Here is a 16,968-nt window from a genome sequence, read left to right as displayed (position 1 = left end):
CGATGACAGAATTTTCAGTTTTGAGTGAACTATCCCTTTAAATAATAATCTTACTAACAGAAAAAAGTTGTGCTGTAATTACATAAAATTGTTGCCCAACCAGAATTGCACCTCGTCCAGCAGGCCTTGTACTGGGCCTAAACGCAACATATTTCATGGTTGATTACGAAAATGCATCAAAACATTGTATTATTAAGAGCGGTTTTGTTTGTTTTGAGTTTGAGACAGGTCAGGTAAATGGGGCGGATGGCTTACGCTGAGCAGCTGTCAAAGCGTTGAGTCGGACTCGCTCGTTCACCAGCTGCTGCCTTTTGGCCAAGACATCGCCACGGACACTAAAAGAAATTTGACCAGAATATTGCGTTTCATGGTCGCTTTATTTTCGTAAAGCCGCTCGTTTTGTTGCCGGTAAAACTGATTGGTGTGTTATAATGAAACGCTAATTATGATTGGTCAATTTAACCCACACAACAAACCACTTACTCAGATTCGCTCTTTTAGATTTGTGTGAGATGTTCATGACGAGGCTTCATGTGAAGGTTTTAAATATGCAGATATTCCAAGAATGAATGTGAAAATGCGCTTTTGTGGACAAACTAACATTAGTTAGGGGGTAACGTTTTATTGTTATTAGCTACCTGGGTCACCGACTGTTGGATATGACTTCCCGTTGCAGATAGCTATTGTAATAAGAAAAATAAGTTTGTGGTATCACAACAGATTTAAAGAAACATCTGTTATAATAAAGATAAATTACTAATTGAATCAAAAAAATTCACAGTCTTTATTTAGAAAAGTATTTTGGCGTCTGTTGAACACAACGCGATTTACACATTTTTAAATATCTAAAAATGTTTGCAGTGCTATGAATATTTGCGCTGACCTCTGCATTAGGGAAATGAGTCACATTTTAAGACAACATCCTAATAAACATAAGAATTCTTAGCAATAAAACCATCATAACAGTTTGTGACAAATTACATATTTAACAGCGCATTTATTTTTCGTAGTATTGTTTTATTGTTGTTGCTGATGTCTTTGAAAATAAGTTTTATCTGGTAAAAATCCCAAATATTAGTTGTTCATGATTGCATATAATTGCGTTGAAATTACTGTATCTACTATTGATATTTTTTGTTTTGGTTTGCTTGCGTCATGTTTGTGCAAATAAACCATTTCTTAGGGGAAAAGCAAAAGTCTCAAAGCTCACCAGAAAACACTCATGAGGTTCATTTTTAGAACCTCATCAAATATTTTTTTCTGAAAACGTCCTCAGCATTTATTTTTTTTAATAAATAGTTAGCATCACCATTTGGTCAGAGTCATTTGGAAAGTCTATTATTGCGCGTTTTGTTATCTTTTCAAGGGTTTGTCCAAGCGCAACCCTGTTGTTCCTGAGTTTGGAGCAGTGACAGGTTGAATCAGTTCATCGCGGTGTGTGTCGAGGTATCACACAAGAAAGAGATGCTGGATCTGCGCCGCCCTGAAAACCGTGAAGGAGAATCCTCGGTACGAGAGGCCGTTGAACGGGTGGCGGAGGTGCTGATGGCCCTCTGTATAGATACAACCCAGGTCCCGGTTCGAGGTTAGAGACCAAACTTTGTGGGTAAAAATAAGGTGATGGGAACATTCTCTGAAGTGCTGAGTAGTTTCCCGCTTCAGCGAGGAGCTCCAGTCCAACTGTTGTCTGTCGCTTCCACTTCGTTCTGTATAGAAAAAATAACATGAGCTGTGAGTGCTTTGACTTACAATTTATAACAATGTACCATAATATACGTGAACATAATTATCACAGTAAGCTAATACTAACATTAAATGTATGCATTTCGTTAGGAGATATTTATCAACTTTACATTTTATTTAAGTTGGACTATATTTTTAATATTTCAGGATATCGGTTTACAATTTAAAACTGGCCTATTTTTTAAATGTAGGCCTAATTGATTTTTTGTAATTGTGTGTAATTATACATGGTGTTGTAAATTTGAGAAACGAAAGCATTGGACAATTACGGCTTCGTGGAAAGTTTTTGTTTCTCGAGAATTAATCCGTGTAATATCTCGTCCAACAGTCATCCGTCAAATTGTCACTCAGCAGAGAAGCCATTTCACGTGAATAATTAATAATTATGGCAATTGTTTAATTACTACTCGGAAGTTAAATTATTGATACTCCGTGCATCAATTTATTATTTATGACTAAATGTGTTGCGTTGTTGTATGTTTTTCACAGTTTACAAAAAACGAACTGTAGCGCATAAAATTTCGCCGATATTTATTGTTTTTGCTAAACAAAACTCGCTTAAGGTTAGTTAGTTCGCTTTCTGTTGAACAACAGTGAATTGGCCTATAATTGTACAAGATGCTATCATTCACCTGCGGTTTTGGTACCATGTTTTGACTTGTGTGTCAGTGAGGTTGAGAGTGGCTGCCAGCTCCATCCTGTCCTGCACACTCAGGTATTTCTGACGCTCGAAGCTGCGCTCAAGCTGCCCCAGCTGGTGATCTGTGAACGCTGTGCGGGCTTTACGTGGCTTCTTCAACCGGGATCTCGGGCTGTCTCTGCTGCTGGAGATTTCTCGATCACCTTCATCTTTCACTGAAAAGAATACACGATAAACATATATTTGTCAGTTTGGCCAAAATGAACCACGTCGTATTAACTTCATTTTTGCTTTAATAATGCAATATTTTAATCATAGCTTGAATGTGTGCGAATTAAATTGTTGTATACCGTTGCATCAAAAAAGTTCAAAAAGCTAATGGCTGTAAAGATGCTCCCGGGGTTGTCAAATATAAACCAAATGTGATCTGCAGGTAGACAATTTTTCTCAATTTAAAATATATTTTGAATTGTGCGCACACTTTCAGATTAGAAAATATATCTTATATATTAATTTATAGCAGGCCTATTTTTATTTTAGGTTCGAGCTAAACGTCCACAAAAGACATTTAATTTTAATTAAACGGTTTCAATTGCAAATAGGCTACATTTGACAACAACCAGTTACTGTAATAAAGTCATTTGTAGGATCAATAAAAACGAAAGTATAGTCAATGGCCAATGAATGCACTATTGTGATATATTTGTCTTCGGAGTCGTCAACAGAAGTAGGCCACAGTTTCCGTTTTATTTTTACAATGTACATAATATTTCCAGTTTTTATTCTCCATTATACATTGATTTAAGACATCAAAAATATTTTAACCACTATATTTAGCTATTTATTTTGGTGCGGTTTTACGCAATTTATTAGAAATAATAAATAGCATAACGGCGCGTAAATGTAACTACAAATTTTAACAAACAAAAATTCTTAAATAATACTAATTATAACGAAATGATTAATATTAGCCTAATTGTGTTTTTATGCTAGAACGAATATTCGTCTAAACATTGAGCCACTGTCCTCGTTTGGTTCAAAATGTAAAAGTAGTCTCACCCCTGAATTCACTGTCCGATGACGAATTGCTGTGAAGTTTATCCATGCAGTCCTCAGCATCTTGGGCTGACTGTCCATGACTGGAATAAGGAGCACATGCCGCCAGGGGTTTACAGTCCGCAAGTATGTCTCTGATCAGAAACGAGGACGTTACTGTTCGCGGCTGCTGGGATATTTGTAAAGGAGAGTCCAGTCCCAGAGTGCGGGCGTGTCTTTGCACCGCTTCTTCCACAGAGTTCCGTCTAGGTGAGGGAGGCGAGGAGCAGTCACTGTCCATGTCATACCGCGAGATCAACTCCACCGGAGACCTGCATTCTCCCTTAGAAATACACGGACTTGTAGGTCTGTGAGAAAGTATAGAGTCGATTCCAAAGCTTGACCCGTTTGTGGATACCTCCATCGTGAGTACAGCACGGAGTTGAGTGGATTTCAAATGTGCATTTGTTCTTTCTGACACTAATTTTGGTAATATAGAGGAACACATCCACATTAAAATCAGATCATATTTTACCCTTCTTAAACACTCCTTCGAGCCTGTCCCAAAAAAGTCCGCTCACTACTTATCATTGATTTCAACCAGATCCTCCTGTTGTTGAATGCAGTTCAGTTTTGTTGTAAATGTTCTCGTACTTCCTCAATGTCAATTTCAGCACCATGGACAGGTACAACATAAGACGAGAGAATCGTTCTCCAAATTTTAAAATCTAAAACTCTTACATAGATCTCTTACAACAACAACCATACTAAACCATTAGATCCTCTGACCTGACGTGTAAAGTCCTAGCCTGGTTTGCAAGGACTAAACCTGTGTAAGAGAGTATAAACACAAGCAGTGATCTCCACGACCTGAAACTAACACCGTCAAGGAATCAGCCAATGCTGGAGGAGGAATACGCTTTTAAAGGTGTCCATTCTGCTTTTGTCCTGAGCGCCACGTCGTTATTGGTTAGAGGGTTTTCTTTTTTTGGTGGGGGGGGTGATCATCACGTACGTGTTGTGGGAGGGGAACAAACACAGTCATCCTCCTCCTTTCTCCTTAAATAAATCGCAGATAGGGATTTAACACCAGGTAGCCTACTGTGTTTTTATTTAGCACTTTAATGACAGTTTTCTATAATTAAAAAATCTGAACCTTCCTATTTTGTAAGAGTTAATCAATATTATCATTATACAGTATTTAGTATTCATACAGTTTAGATGAAATAAAAAATAAGCATACAAATTAAGCAGCATAGTTTATTGAAGGATTAATACATCAAAAAGAATCCTGACAGGCAGGAGCACTGAGACAAACGTGTAATAATTACAAGCTCTGTCAATCCACTCTGTATGTGCCTTGACCCAGAATCCCTCTCCTACTTGCAGATTCTGAGTGGTGGGCTATCATCACTTTCTTGCGGGCTTCAGGGTCTCGAAAGGTGTCCAGAGCTGGTCCCACCTGCAGAACGGTATCAAATAAATCTTACTCTCATATTCAGTGGACTGGGATGTTGTGTGATGGAGGATGAGGTGAGCTTCAAAGGACAAACCACATGTGATTCATTTACATTGTATGTACAGTATATATGCAAGAGACAGAATGGCAGATATAAGTAACATGATTTTGGAACATGGAAAACGTTTGAATTTGATACACAGAAGCGTATAGTCATAAATGATGTGTACTGACTAAAATGTGTACTTACAGGTATTAAATAAAATAGAACTTGTTGTCACAGGAATATGAACAATGGCTTAAAATTCCAAATCTGTCAGCCAGTTATTTAAAAAAAAGTTTTATATGTTTAATGTTTATTTGCTATGCTTATGAAACGTTTTAAGTGAACGACATAACAAAAATTAGAAATCACGCCTTTACTAAATGCTTCTTTAGAGCAGCAAACACACTCACATCCTGCTTCAAATATACCCATTTGTCTGTTTTATTTTTTCGTTTTCCAGCCGAAAAAAAATCTGTGGCCTCTCAAAAACTCCTCTACAACCCTTTGAATTAAAGAGGAGTAAAGATGGAATGAAGGAGATGTAAGAGAAGATGACAATACAAACAAACAAATGACAGGAACGAAAAAAAAAAGAGTGTAGAATGAAGAAAAGAGTCAAGGATGCAAATGTCGAACCTGGTGCTATCAGGACAGCTACTTGACAGGCTGTAATGAGCAGAGGTAAATCTTTTATAAGGTTAACGCGCCTCTCTCTCTCTCCATCAGCTGTCATACAAGAGAGAATTCGGCGCAGGCATGCAACCAAAATAACACCCTCCCTCATTAGAGCCAACTGAGGGTGGACGACAGGACAGACAGGCGCACAGGACGAGTGTGTGTGTGTGTGTGTGTGTGTGTGTGTGTGTGTGGATGGAGGAGCGGGGGTGATTTGCAAAGGAAATGTAGACAGAGAGCAAACGAAGAGTTAAAAGAAAATAGCAGTATGGGATATGAATGTACGTAGAGTAAAAGGGAAATGTGTGTGTGTGGCCTGCGTGTGCATGTAAATGAAGAAATCTTTGTTTTGTGTTTGTGTTCTGTAAATGAATGTACTGTATATATATTAATGTATATAGTGTGACACATGCATATGCATTTTTGTGTTCCGTCAGTTGTCGTAAATGAGTGTTGGGACATGTATAATGAACTTAGGGGCCATCATTAGCTTAGCAGGAGTCTGATTCTTCCATTATTGGAAGCATTAGGGAATTTCAATGGAGAATTTTCATGTACTACTGACATGAAAGCCTGAGCTGTCTGCTTGTCAATGCATAAGACCCGCACTTCATTTAATTGGTTATTCAGAATCAAACCAACATTAAGAAACAGGACCTGAAGTGGAGAGGTTAGTGTATGTGTGAACAATCGCAAGGGCTTGAGGCATACATTGTTACTTTCACCATATATTTTTCAGCTGGATGAGTTCATAGTTGACACTGTCACAACACACTCTCTCTCTCTCTCTCTCTCTCTCTCTCTCTCTATGTTTTGAATAAATTGGAAAAAATTTTTAGATAAAATGAATAAATTAATTCGAAAAAATTGGTGACCAGAAAGTGAAAGTTCATTCTGAGGTCCATGGGAGCTTTCACCTGCTGGAAACGGGGCAGTTTCCACATGGATGGAGCCTCAGGCAAGGGCCGACTCTTGCGAAGCAGGGTTGTTCTTGTGTCCTGTATACGCCCAAGCTGAACCTGTAAAAAAGCACAGATTTAATAGACACTTTACACATTTTTTTTCAACATCACAATCAAGAATACATTTATTTTGTGATAAACATCCATGTACCTTCTTGTGGTGATGGGCTTGTAGAACTCTGTCCCTGGCCTGCTGCTCTTCCAGCCATTTTTGAGCGTACTTATACTCCATGAGCTCTGAGATTGGAGTAGATGGTCTGAATGAAACAAAACAGTATTGTTAGGTTATCAATAGTCCACAATGCATTTTTTGTGCATTAAAAACACAGCTTTTTCAGAATAGACAAAATGATAACCATGAGAGTGGAACTGGATTTATTTATTGAATATTTTGGGTAATTTGATTAGGCCTCCAGCTATTTCCAACAGTTTTATACTTTAAAGGTCCAGCATATGAACTTTAGCGGCATCTAGTGGTGAGGTTGTGAATTACAACCAATGGCTCACTCCACCCCTCCCTTAGTCCTGACACAAGATGTCGTCACGTTTTCACTTTGCCGAAGGAGATAATGTGTTTACTAAACGCGCTCTGTAGAGCAGTTTGTCCGTTTGGGGCTACTGTAGAAACAACATGACGAATACACCTCTGAAGACATAATTATGTATATTATATTGCATTTTTGTAAATAGATCCTCCAAAAACTTACACACTGGTCCTTTAAAAGCTCCATTGAGCATATTTTACCATATTTACCATGATACCATATTATCTATAAACAAATACCTTCTCAAACTCTGCACAAAAAAATCTGACTGATAAGAAAACCTCTCAGTCCATAATCATCCCACCATCGGGTGCAGTGAAATGCTTAGCATTGCCTTTTACTCCCATTTGATCCTGTATAGTGTCTACAAACTTACTACCAGGTGTGCCACCATTCTTATATCCTGAATAGACATCTCAAGATGCACTACCCTTACTCTTGTGTGCAGTATTTAATGTGTGCGTACGGGGTTGGTGACATTTTGTGCAAGGATCCTAACACACCCTCATTAGGGCTGACCGTGGCATCGGCAAACAGCATTTGATGGATAGAGTGCAGGGCCAAACAAGTCCCTGAGGACCCCTGATCTTACCTCTCATTGCTCCAGCCCTCCTTCCTCCTGACTGCCTCTTAAAACACACTCACCCAACTCTCCTCACCCTGGATGTATCAACATCAAGAGCCGGAGAGAGAGAAAGAGACCGAGAGGAAGTCTGGACACAAAGCTGTGTTTTCGGTTAAATAATTCAGCTCTGTTTCAACAGTATCAAGGCCCAAGAGGACGAGAGCCAAAAAAGAAAAGAGGCAGAAGGAGAAGGGGAGAAGGGAGCTTGTGGTGGGACAGACCGCTGTAATAATCCTACCCAAGTGCTCGTGTCATATCTCAGTGGGCATGGATCTCAAAAACAAGTTCTTCTGCTTTTATTCTATGCCTGTACATACGTACTTTCACGTCTTGTAAAAACAACACAAATTCTTTAATTGAACATTTACTCCCTCCAGTTTCCAGGATGTAAAAGAGGGTCCTGTTCTTGGAATCATTTATAGAATGTGCTTCTTCCGTAAATCCATGTATTAGAATGTTCTAAAAATGGGGGAGTTGACACAAAGTTCATCTAGTCTTGAATGGATTTGTTTAGCGCAACTGAATGCAGACACCAAAACTCACCCGATTTATTCTTCTTGGTCTTTAATGTGATAGTCCACCCAAAAATGAAAATTCAGTCATCATTTACTCACCCTCTTGTCGTTTCAAACCTATATGACTTTCTTTCTTCCGCAGAACACAAGAGAAGATTGGATGCTTTTCTAATTGGATGCTTTTGGATGCTTTTCTAATTTGAAATTGCGGATATCATAAACAATTTGAGTGAATGTTCTATATCTGAAAAATGGCAACTTTTATCATTTTTAAATTGTGTAAGTTTTAGTATATTATGTATTTTGTCCCCCATGCACATAAACTGGCATGGACCTCAGATGTTTATGCAAAACCTGATGATTCATGTTATCCCATCCTAATTGAATGGAAATCTGATCTTAACATGGTCAGTGTCACAAATTTGCTTATAGAGCGAAATCCGAACTTCTTCATTTTTCATTACATCTCAGATTTTCAATGTGATTTTAGATTTTTGGACATCCACAGATTAGTGCAGATTAGTCTGCTCTGATCTTCAGAGCATGTTGTGTTGATTTTACATGAAAGAGATCCCAGACATTTTTAAAGACAGGCCTCTATAAAACACATCCAAACTCACCTGTTAGTAACACCAAATGAAGCATCTGGTGTCATGCAAGGTGGGGCAGACCTACGAAAGCCCTCTCTGGTCGCTGGCTGGCGCCGGATGTCATGGGTGGCACGGTATTGGTGCAGCTCTTTGGCAGTCACCAAGCCTGACTTGACCCCCTCTCGGTTAAGAGAGATAAAATCCCTCTCAGTTGCCCTGTGTCTGGTAGACACTGTGTGAGTGTGCCAGTTGGAGATAGCTACAAAAAAGAAAGAGAGATCTTAAAATAAATATAATAAGCAAATAATATTGGTGTCAGCGTAACAAAACATTATAATGGCACAACAGTAGATTTTGTTTGTTTTCTGCAATAATAGTTACATTAGGATTTGTGATGACTAAGCTTAGATAAGCATGACAGGGTAACCTCCACCTAGAATCGTATCATAATTCATGGTACTGTATAAGGGAGCGGGCTTGACACTTGCAGTCATTGTCTGTCGGCCATTGGAAGCGCATAATTAAAGTGTGAGCCGGTGCAGAAGCCAGGCACAGTTTAGTATGCTAACAGGAGTGCACTGACAGCACAGGGTGAGCGCCTGAGGGGACACTTACTCAAGAAAACACATTGTGACATCATACTGTGACAAGATTTGATGGGGAGCGGGGGGTAGGGGCGTCTCATAAACAAAAGATTTTAATTTAATGTAGACGCTGCTGGAAAATGATTGAATCTTAATCATTTTCTGCTAGTGAAGCCAAAAAGCCTTAAACAGAGCTACTCTAGCTAAACAGTGTCAATTTAACAAAATTGTTTTGTCACCTACCCTCTGACACTCCTCCATCATGGACTGTCGTTGCTGTCCCATAAACAAAGTCAGATCCAGGGCAGGACAAACCTCTTGACTTGGTTTTTCCAAGTGTGGGCTGTGGATCACACAGTGGATACACAGTACTGAGGTAAATATTGAGAACTGCTTACACACACTTATATACATTTGTTGTGTATTTTGTTTCTCAATTTGAACTCCAATTCTTTTGAAGTATGAAGTGTCAAACAGCTGTCACTTTTTCTCAATCACATCACCAAAATAAAGAGTGAACTTAGAAATGACAATATATGCATCAAAATGTCCAAGGTTTATGAATCTCAAGAATAGAGGTTGGTCCAAAAACCAACAGTGATTGTGTCTAATAATAAAATCTTAATTGTGCAAAAATGTGTTACTATAAAACACACAAATGGCTGCGGCGCCTGTCAGCTCAGAAAAAAAGCTGCAAAACGACATTTCCAGTGAACATCCATGTGAACGATCTTGATGGCTGATTTCTTCAATCATGACTGAAGCACTAACACACAGACATCCGTTTAGTTCATGCAGAGTATGATTTATGTCTCCAGAGTCATAACTGTAAAATGATTGACAGCTAAAGGGTGTAAAAAAGCAACATTTATCCACCATGTGTGTGGGGGGAGAAGTTCCCTCCATCATCATCTACTCTCCATCATCATCTACTCTAAGAGCATCTCATGGGGCAGAAGAAAAGCCCACTATTCTTCTCTGAACTCTGTTAAACAACTCAAAGCCTTGTTTTAAGAGCAGCTTATCTTAGAAAAGGTGGAAAATTGAGAATCAAACCACGGCAAAGGTGACAACCGGATGTATCAAAAGTGATCTGTGGAATATGGTGCCTGAGCATTCCAGAAGCAGGTGCGTTTGATCTTTGATGGAACATGAGGGAGGTGTGCTCTCGTGTCAGTCACAGAGTTACATTTATGTCAGCGGTTCTCCTCGCGCTGTCGCGAGTGATTTTTGGAGGAAGAAAAGGGTTTGTGTGGTGAGTCTGTCGGATCTTGGGAGATCTTTGTGTGTTTGCTGTGTTCTGAGGACTTAATTCCTGGTTAAAAACCATGAATCCTCCGTTATTCTGAGGGTTGAACAGTCTACAATGAAAAATGGATTTAAAAGATATTTGTCACTGGAACCCCACCAATCGTTCTGGACACGTAAAGCCCTCCCAAAACTACGACTCCAAACTCTGGTGTTTCTATGACGAATGGCCAAATTCAGAGAACCTTTCTGGTCCTTTAGAAATTACAGACACCCGAGCACATTCCCAACCTCTAGTTAACATATCTGTTGAAACGTATCAAATGCTTCTTAAAGCTACAATCCTTTGGGTTAGTGCCGCTGTGCTGCTCGGCCACCTCTTTAATCCCTTTGGCAATTTTAATCTGCAGATTGGTTTGAGGAGATCACTTAGAGATGCCTGAAGGAACGTGTTGACTGCTGGCGTAAAACGGCTAATCAGAGCCCTCAAAACATTATTGGGCCTTTCATTCTCAATAAAAGCCTGAAAGGGAAGGGGGACAACAGAAAAGGCAAGTCGGCTGGAGGATTATGTTAAGCAAAAGCTCCTTTTATATTGTCATTTACTGGTGATCTGTCTCTATATTGTGGTTTCATTAACCAGGCACGGACCCGCTGAAAGAGCCAGAGGTCGGCATGAGAATAGAGCCGCATCGGGAGAGCCTATTCGAGGGTCGGTGGGAGCAGATTATTCACACAGCCTAAAAGGGACCGAATACAGGAGGACATAATCATCTCTTACTTAGGAGACCCCTTCAGTTTGGCCCCTGTCTATTCAGCCTCCCGTGCTTTAATTTCACCATTCTTTTGTTCCTCTCTTGCTCATGTGTGCTCTTTGGATTTTGCTTGAGCTCTGAGATTAGTTTAGCGCTGACCCTCAGTCTATCACTGCAGGTTTTTAGTCCCATTTTTCGTGCTTTTTGAACACACACACTCTCGCTCTCACACTTCACAGAAGTCTCTTCTTTTCTTTCTCAGATCTATAAGTGACCACCATGTGGCATCCCTTTGAATAGTTCAACCAAAAATTTTAATTCTGTCATTTACTAACCCTCTTGTCATTTCAAACCTGTATGACTTTCTTTCTTCTGCAAAACACAAAAGAAGATATTTGAAAGAATGTTGGTAACCGAACAACGGCGACTTGCATTGGTTTTGTGTCCATACAATAGAAGTGAATGGGTAACGTCGCTGTTCGGTTACCAACATTCCTCAAAACATCTTCTTCTGTTTCTGCAGAAGAAAGGAAGTCATACAGGTTTGAAATTATGAGAGGGTGAGTAAATGATGAAAGAATTTTCATTTTTGGGTGAACTAGCCCTTTCACTGCTGCTTTGGTTCTTTCTTCTTCCCTTGCTAAAGTTCTGCGATCTGTTGATCCGTTCCGAGTCTAAATCCCACTGTTGTGAGTGAAAAACTCACAGAACATCTCTACTAGATTACACAAATTTCAGCTTCGGTATTAAACTGTTCTGCATTTCCTGTCCAAAGCCTGCCAGTTTAATGCTGCCCCTGTAGACCTGGTTTAATCTCTTCAAGCATTCACGGAGAGCCGTGAGCCAGGCCTGATCATCTCATCTGACTCAATGCTGACAGACATCCTCGCTGTGCAATTTTTTCCCTCGTATTTACAAATAAAAGCGCCCGTGATGATGATTAGAGGATAATGTGAAGTAATGCTCTCCCGAACTGTTTCTCCTAATTATTACCCGGCTCCTGCGGACCAGTTCAGCGCCATCTGGTGCCTGATAAGAGGACAGCAGGCAAACTGGCTTAAAGTTAATCTTCCTCTCGAATAAACTAAATAGAGGGAATGAGTTGAGAGAGAGAGAGAGAGAGAGAGAGAGGATATGAATGCAACTCTGTATCTTTTAGCTGCATGTTTTTGTTGTCTTATCTCATGTGAATCTGATGGAGTTCAGAATTCAATTAGTAGGCTAGATATTTCCTTCTAAACCATTCTTATATTCTCAAAAAAAAATAGATTTGATCCTAAACATGGTCTACAATCATAATTCTACATTTTCATATGCCTCTGTGTACTTTAAAATACCCAGAAAGAGTCAACATGATGAAGTCAGCTTTTTAAAAATATACATATATATTAATAATAAGGATTAAGGTAAAAATGCTGAGAGGAGAGAAAGAAGAACCATAAGCCCCACTTTCTCATCAGATCACAGATTTCCTCTTCTTCAGCTAAATCCATTGCCTCTAAATTAATATCTGCCCATTCTAAAATCCCCCGAATGTCAATGCGCACATATGTGCAATGCAAACATACAAACAGATTCATGCGCGCATTCATCTCATCTCCTCTATAGTCTGGCTGGTTATTAAGATGCTAACTCTCTTTATGTGTGGCAAATCCTGAAGCTTTGGGTATAATTGATGAGGCATTTCCATAAAGAGGGCCAACTAATTGGAAGCATGTGTCTGGGCGAAAGCCTGCCTGCTTACCCTCCTTCAATACAGATGAGATTCATCCTACAGCTTCAGTACGTACATTCGAGTGTGTATATGTGTGGGTGTGTTTAATAGAAAAAGTAGCCTGAGTTAAGTCCACAATTTGGTCGTAACCATGTGAATTAGACATGTCCAGACCATCATAGACCTGATTAAAATTTTTACATGGATAGTACCTTGACATTACACCAAAAGTTAATATAGACAGAAATGATATACAGCCACGGAAAAAATAAAGAGACCATTGAAAATAATTTTCAGTTTTTCTAATTATATGTGTTTAAGTAAAATGATCATTTTTGTTTCAGTCTGTAAACTAGTGACAACATTTCTTTTTTTAGTTGGCATTGATTTGCAGAAAATTAAAACAGGAAAACTGGTCAATATAACAAAAAAAGATGCAAAGAAAACTCTCATGTTTAAACAACATGATACTAACGTTTTTAGGATCAGTTTAAATATGAATATATAAAAGAATCAGCCTTGGTTTTTTTTCACAACTTTCATTCTTCTTTGCAAATTCGTCATATTGTATTTGGGTGACTATGTCATTCCTGAGGTTTGTTTTGGTTAAAATTCTCCAGACACTGGACTGGACACAATACATGCACAAATGTTAAATAAACTGCAGTGGTCTTTTAATATTTCTGCGGCTGCATGTCCATACCATTCATAATATTTTCATGCATACTGCCTTTGTTATGAGATACTACATAAGGTCAAAGGTCCCTTTACATATCTCATTTACATGTATGTATTATTCAAGCAGTTTACAGTTATGTACTGTGGTTCATGATTATGGATCTGTCTTTCTGTGCTCGTGTCTACTATGGTCCCAGCTGGATCCTATTAATGATAAGGCTTAGTGTTACTACAGCGACCGTGTGGAAGCTACATCACCTTGTAAAGGTAATGCGAAGGCGTATAAGCCACTGTTCACATGGGCCTGTTTACAGAAGTGTAGGTGCCTTGCAATGCAAATGCATTTCTAAGGCCAATTAAAGTCACTAGGCCAGCCTGGTGATGTAGGTATTTAAAATAGTATATTTCTGTTTTTTTTACTTAATTCAGGCAAAAACATACCTAAAGGTCCAGACCAGACATATACCTAAAAATATGCTTGCAGGCTAACATAGGCACAGATTTGCTTAAGAAGGAATCACAGATTGCTGTGTGTCTAATATTAGCTATATAGGGTGAATGAAGTGAATGGTAATGAGTGGGAAGAGGGGACTGTGAATGGGGCCCGGCCAGTCTGCTGCACACCAGAGCTCTCTCAGACACCAGAAAACAACAAAAGCCTCAAATCTGCTCCCCTGATCTCTAATTTACTGGTCATCAGGGAATACAGGCATGAAAACAGGATTTATTGGCTATGCCTCATCAAAAGGGATTTAACAGGAGAGGGGAGGACAGGGGAGAGGTGTATTTTTCCATATTTATATTTTTACAACTATGCATTAACTTTTTGGATGCAGAGTGTAAAAAGTATATTTAGGTGTATAGCTATTAAATATGATTCTCAGAATTAATCTCCTATTCAGTTTGAGACCCATTAGCAATTTCTCATGAGACAGCCATACATCAGACCTGCACAGGCATAGAAAACTCTTCCGATGATGAAGCGCTCTCACTGTACGTTTATGCCTGTAACGGATTCTCTCTATACCTGACAGCACAAGGGACTTGCTGCGGTTGGCCTATTTCTTAATGAATATGAGCCTGCCATTGGTCCCCCTTTACACAGAAACCCTCAATTGATTAAAGCAGGTTGAGGGTGCATGTTCTAACCTCGAGCTCGAAAAACTAAACGCAAGAGGGAAGAAATCAGGCAACATCAGGCAACGCCACAAGAACAAAAGCTTAAATCCTCACAGATGACTCTGTCATTGTTCCAGCGCATTGCCAGAACCTGTAGCTGTGACTGTTCACAATGAAAAAGAATGAGAAATCCTTGATCTCGTGGGACTATAGGAACATGCACACAGTTCATTATCATAGTCATTTAAATACAGTAATCCTATTTTCTGCATCAGTCAAAGGGGGCATATCAAATAACCCTAGAGAGCATTAGAGAGAAAAGAGGGGCGAGAGCAAGCAAAGGTCTAACAGAGGCGTCTTATCCCACCGGGGCTGGACAGAATGATCGGATGAGTTTGAAAAGAGAGAAGGCGGATGAGGGAAAATAGAGAAACAGAAGATCAACCAGGTTCATTTCATCCTCCTTTCTGCTTCACTGGAAGAGTTGATGAAGTCGAAATGAAGCAGTATTAGATGAAAGATATGCAGGAAGTCGTTTTTTTAAAGACACAAGACTTGAACTGGGTCTCACAAAGAGGGTTAACTAGAGGAGAAGGAAGAGAAAATTGCAAGAGGCTTCAAACATCACACACGACGTTAATCCAATCAAAACCCTTGATGTTAAAATCGTATGTTTCATTTGGTACTACTGTCATCTCAGTACTGTCATTTTCTTATTCTGGCTGTAAATTATTAAAACATGTGTACAAATTATTATACAGAATATTCAAATGAAGCAGTGTTTATGTTTAAAGAGATAAATAGCCTAGACTAATCCTAGCATTGCACATCTTTTTATTTTCATTTGAACATTTGAAATGTTTTAAGTTAAATGATCTCTGTGTGAGATATAACAGACAACTAAACGTGCAGCCCTTGATAGAGGGGGTCAAAACGACCTTTCAAAACGGGAAGATTTATTCAGAGAATAACTCTGCCATCTAGTGGTCATTTTGATGATTATGACGCTTTCGACAAAATTCTATGTGGGCTATGAAGTACATTTTTAAAACTCAAATCATGAATAACTAAATGCTAACTATTTTTATTCAACAATGTATTTTTTTCATTTGCTTGAGAAATACAAGTTTTTAGTGGTCAACAAAACAATAAATTATTTAACCAACGCTGACCTTTATTAAGAGAGGACGATGCAGCATAGACTCTCTCACCACTCCAATGCGAGGACTTTCCATCTTGTGTTCTCCGAAATGGAAACCTAATGTACAATAACATGGTATTCCAATATTATAGATAATGTAAATTGTCGAAACAATGTTAATATGTAAATATGTGATCACAAAATATAGAGCACGGTAATTAGCTATATTATGATTTTGGCCTATGTTATAACATCATTCATTTCGTTAAAGAAAATGAGATCTCCCACCTGTTGGACTACACACCTTGCGGGGGAAAGATACACAACTTGCTGTAGTTTGTGCTATTGTGCAGCACAAATGTTTATAGCAATCCACCAATGCAAAGAGGGTTTTAAGTTAATGTTGTGCAGGCCGCGGGATGAACTCTTCTCCCTTCTCGTTGTTTTGCGTTGTCATGGCAATGGGACGCTTTTGCAAGGACCCGTAATTATTAAGCTCTTTTGTCGTGTTGTCATTTCAAAAAGGTTTTGATTATGCTGAAATTGATTGGTGATTATATATTATTTCAATAATATATTCTGTTATTTAAAAACGTAATTTATAAAACATACTACAATCAAACTTCACGCTTTTAGGAGCTGTTTTGCGTACAGTACGACAGAGGGCAGCCTAGTGCCAGAGATGCACGCGCACTCAAACAGACGAGGGAGATGAATTGAAGGGTGAATTTATTATTCATTATTAAGTATCTGAACCTTAATCTTAATGTAATTAAATGAATCTTGACAATATGTATCTGTGTGTATTTTTACGAAAATGTCACTTCTCTGAGTGACAGCAACTGCAGCCTTTGCGCGCTCTGTAGAAATGTGCAGCTGCCATACAGCGGCCTC

General features: G+C 38.9%; 2 protein-coding genes across 3 annotated transcripts; both read right to left on the bottom strand.

The window, feature by feature from the left end:
• Window positions 1–8: 8 nt before the first annotated feature.
• barhl1a (BarH-like homeobox 1a) lies at window positions 9–4,333 on the bottom strand. The gene is made up of 3 exons (XM_057320322.1): window positions 3,443–4,333; window positions 2,376–2,598; window positions 9–1,706 (listed from the first exon to the last, which is right to left on the bottom strand). Exons 1-3 carry the CDS (start codon window positions 3,930–3,932, stop codon window positions 1,427–1,429), a joined length of 993 nt encoding a protein of 330 aa, XP_057176305.1. The 5' UTR covers window positions 3,933–4,333; the 3' UTR covers window positions 9–1,426.
• Window positions 4,334–4,714: 381 nt separating this feature from the next.
• cfap77 (cilia and flagella associated protein 77) lies at window positions 4,715–16,508 on the bottom strand. 2 transcript variants are annotated; one of them, XM_057326520.1, is made up of 7 exons: window positions 16,363–16,508; window positions 16,106–16,191; window positions 9,663–9,762; window positions 8,866–9,094; window positions 6,712–6,817; window positions 6,516–6,617; window positions 4,715–4,880 (listed from the first exon to the last, which is right to left on the bottom strand). In XM_057326520.1, the coding sequence occupies exons 2-7, from the start codon at window positions 16,166–16,168 to the stop codon at window positions 4,758–4,760; spliced, it is 723 nt and encodes a 240-aa protein (XP_057182503.1). In that variant the 5' UTR covers window positions 16,169–16,191; window positions 16,363–16,508; the 3' UTR covers window positions 4,715–4,757. The 2 variants fall into 2 exon arrangements, with proteins under 2 accessions (XP_057182503.1, XP_057182504.1); XM_057326521.1 differs by having other exon boundaries at window positions 16,379–16,508.
• Between the last annotated feature and the right edge of the window lie 460 nt (window positions 16,509–16,968).

This window comes from Triplophysa rosa, linkage group LG2 (assembly GCF_024868665.1).
Source record: "Triplophysa rosa linkage group LG2, Trosa_1v2, whole genome shotgun sequence".
NCBI classification, from domain to species: domain Eukaryota; kingdom Metazoa; phylum Chordata; class Actinopteri; order Cypriniformes; family Nemacheilidae; genus Triplophysa; species Triplophysa rosa.
The sequence above is the reverse complement of the archived record's forward strand: the minus strand, read 5'-3'. Positions and strand labels throughout refer to the sequence as shown.

What these genes read in the sequence shown, in the direction of transcription:
- barhl1a (XM_057320322.1), bottom strand. Translation starts at nt 3,932, where the DNA reads ATGTGGATGTGTTCCTCTATATTACCAAAATTAGTGTCAGAAAGAACA. An exon ending in ATCGGACAGTGAATTCAGGG is followed by an intron (nt 2,599 to 3,442) that starts GTGAGACTACTT and finishes TATTCTTTTCAG; the next exon opens with TGAAAGATGAAGGTGATCGA. An exon ending in ACATGGTACCAAAACCGCAG is followed by an intron (nt 1,707 to 2,375) that starts GTGAATGATAGC and finishes TTTTCTATACAG; the next exon opens with AACGAAGTGGAAGCGACAGA.
- cfap77 (XM_057326520.1), bottom strand. Translation starts at nt 16,168, where the DNA reads ATGGAAAGTCCTCGCATTGGAGTGGTGAGAGAGTCTATGCTGCATCGT. An exon ending in AAGCCCATCACCACAAGAAG is followed by an intron (nt 6,618 to 6,711) that starts GTACATGGATGT and finishes GCTTTTTTACAG; the next exon opens with GTTCAGCTTGGGCGTATACA. An exon ending in AACTGCCCCGTTTCCAGCAG is followed by an intron (nt 4,881 to 6,515) that starts GTGAAAGCTCCC and finishes ACCGTTCTGCAG; the next exon opens with GTGGGACCAGCTCTGGACAC.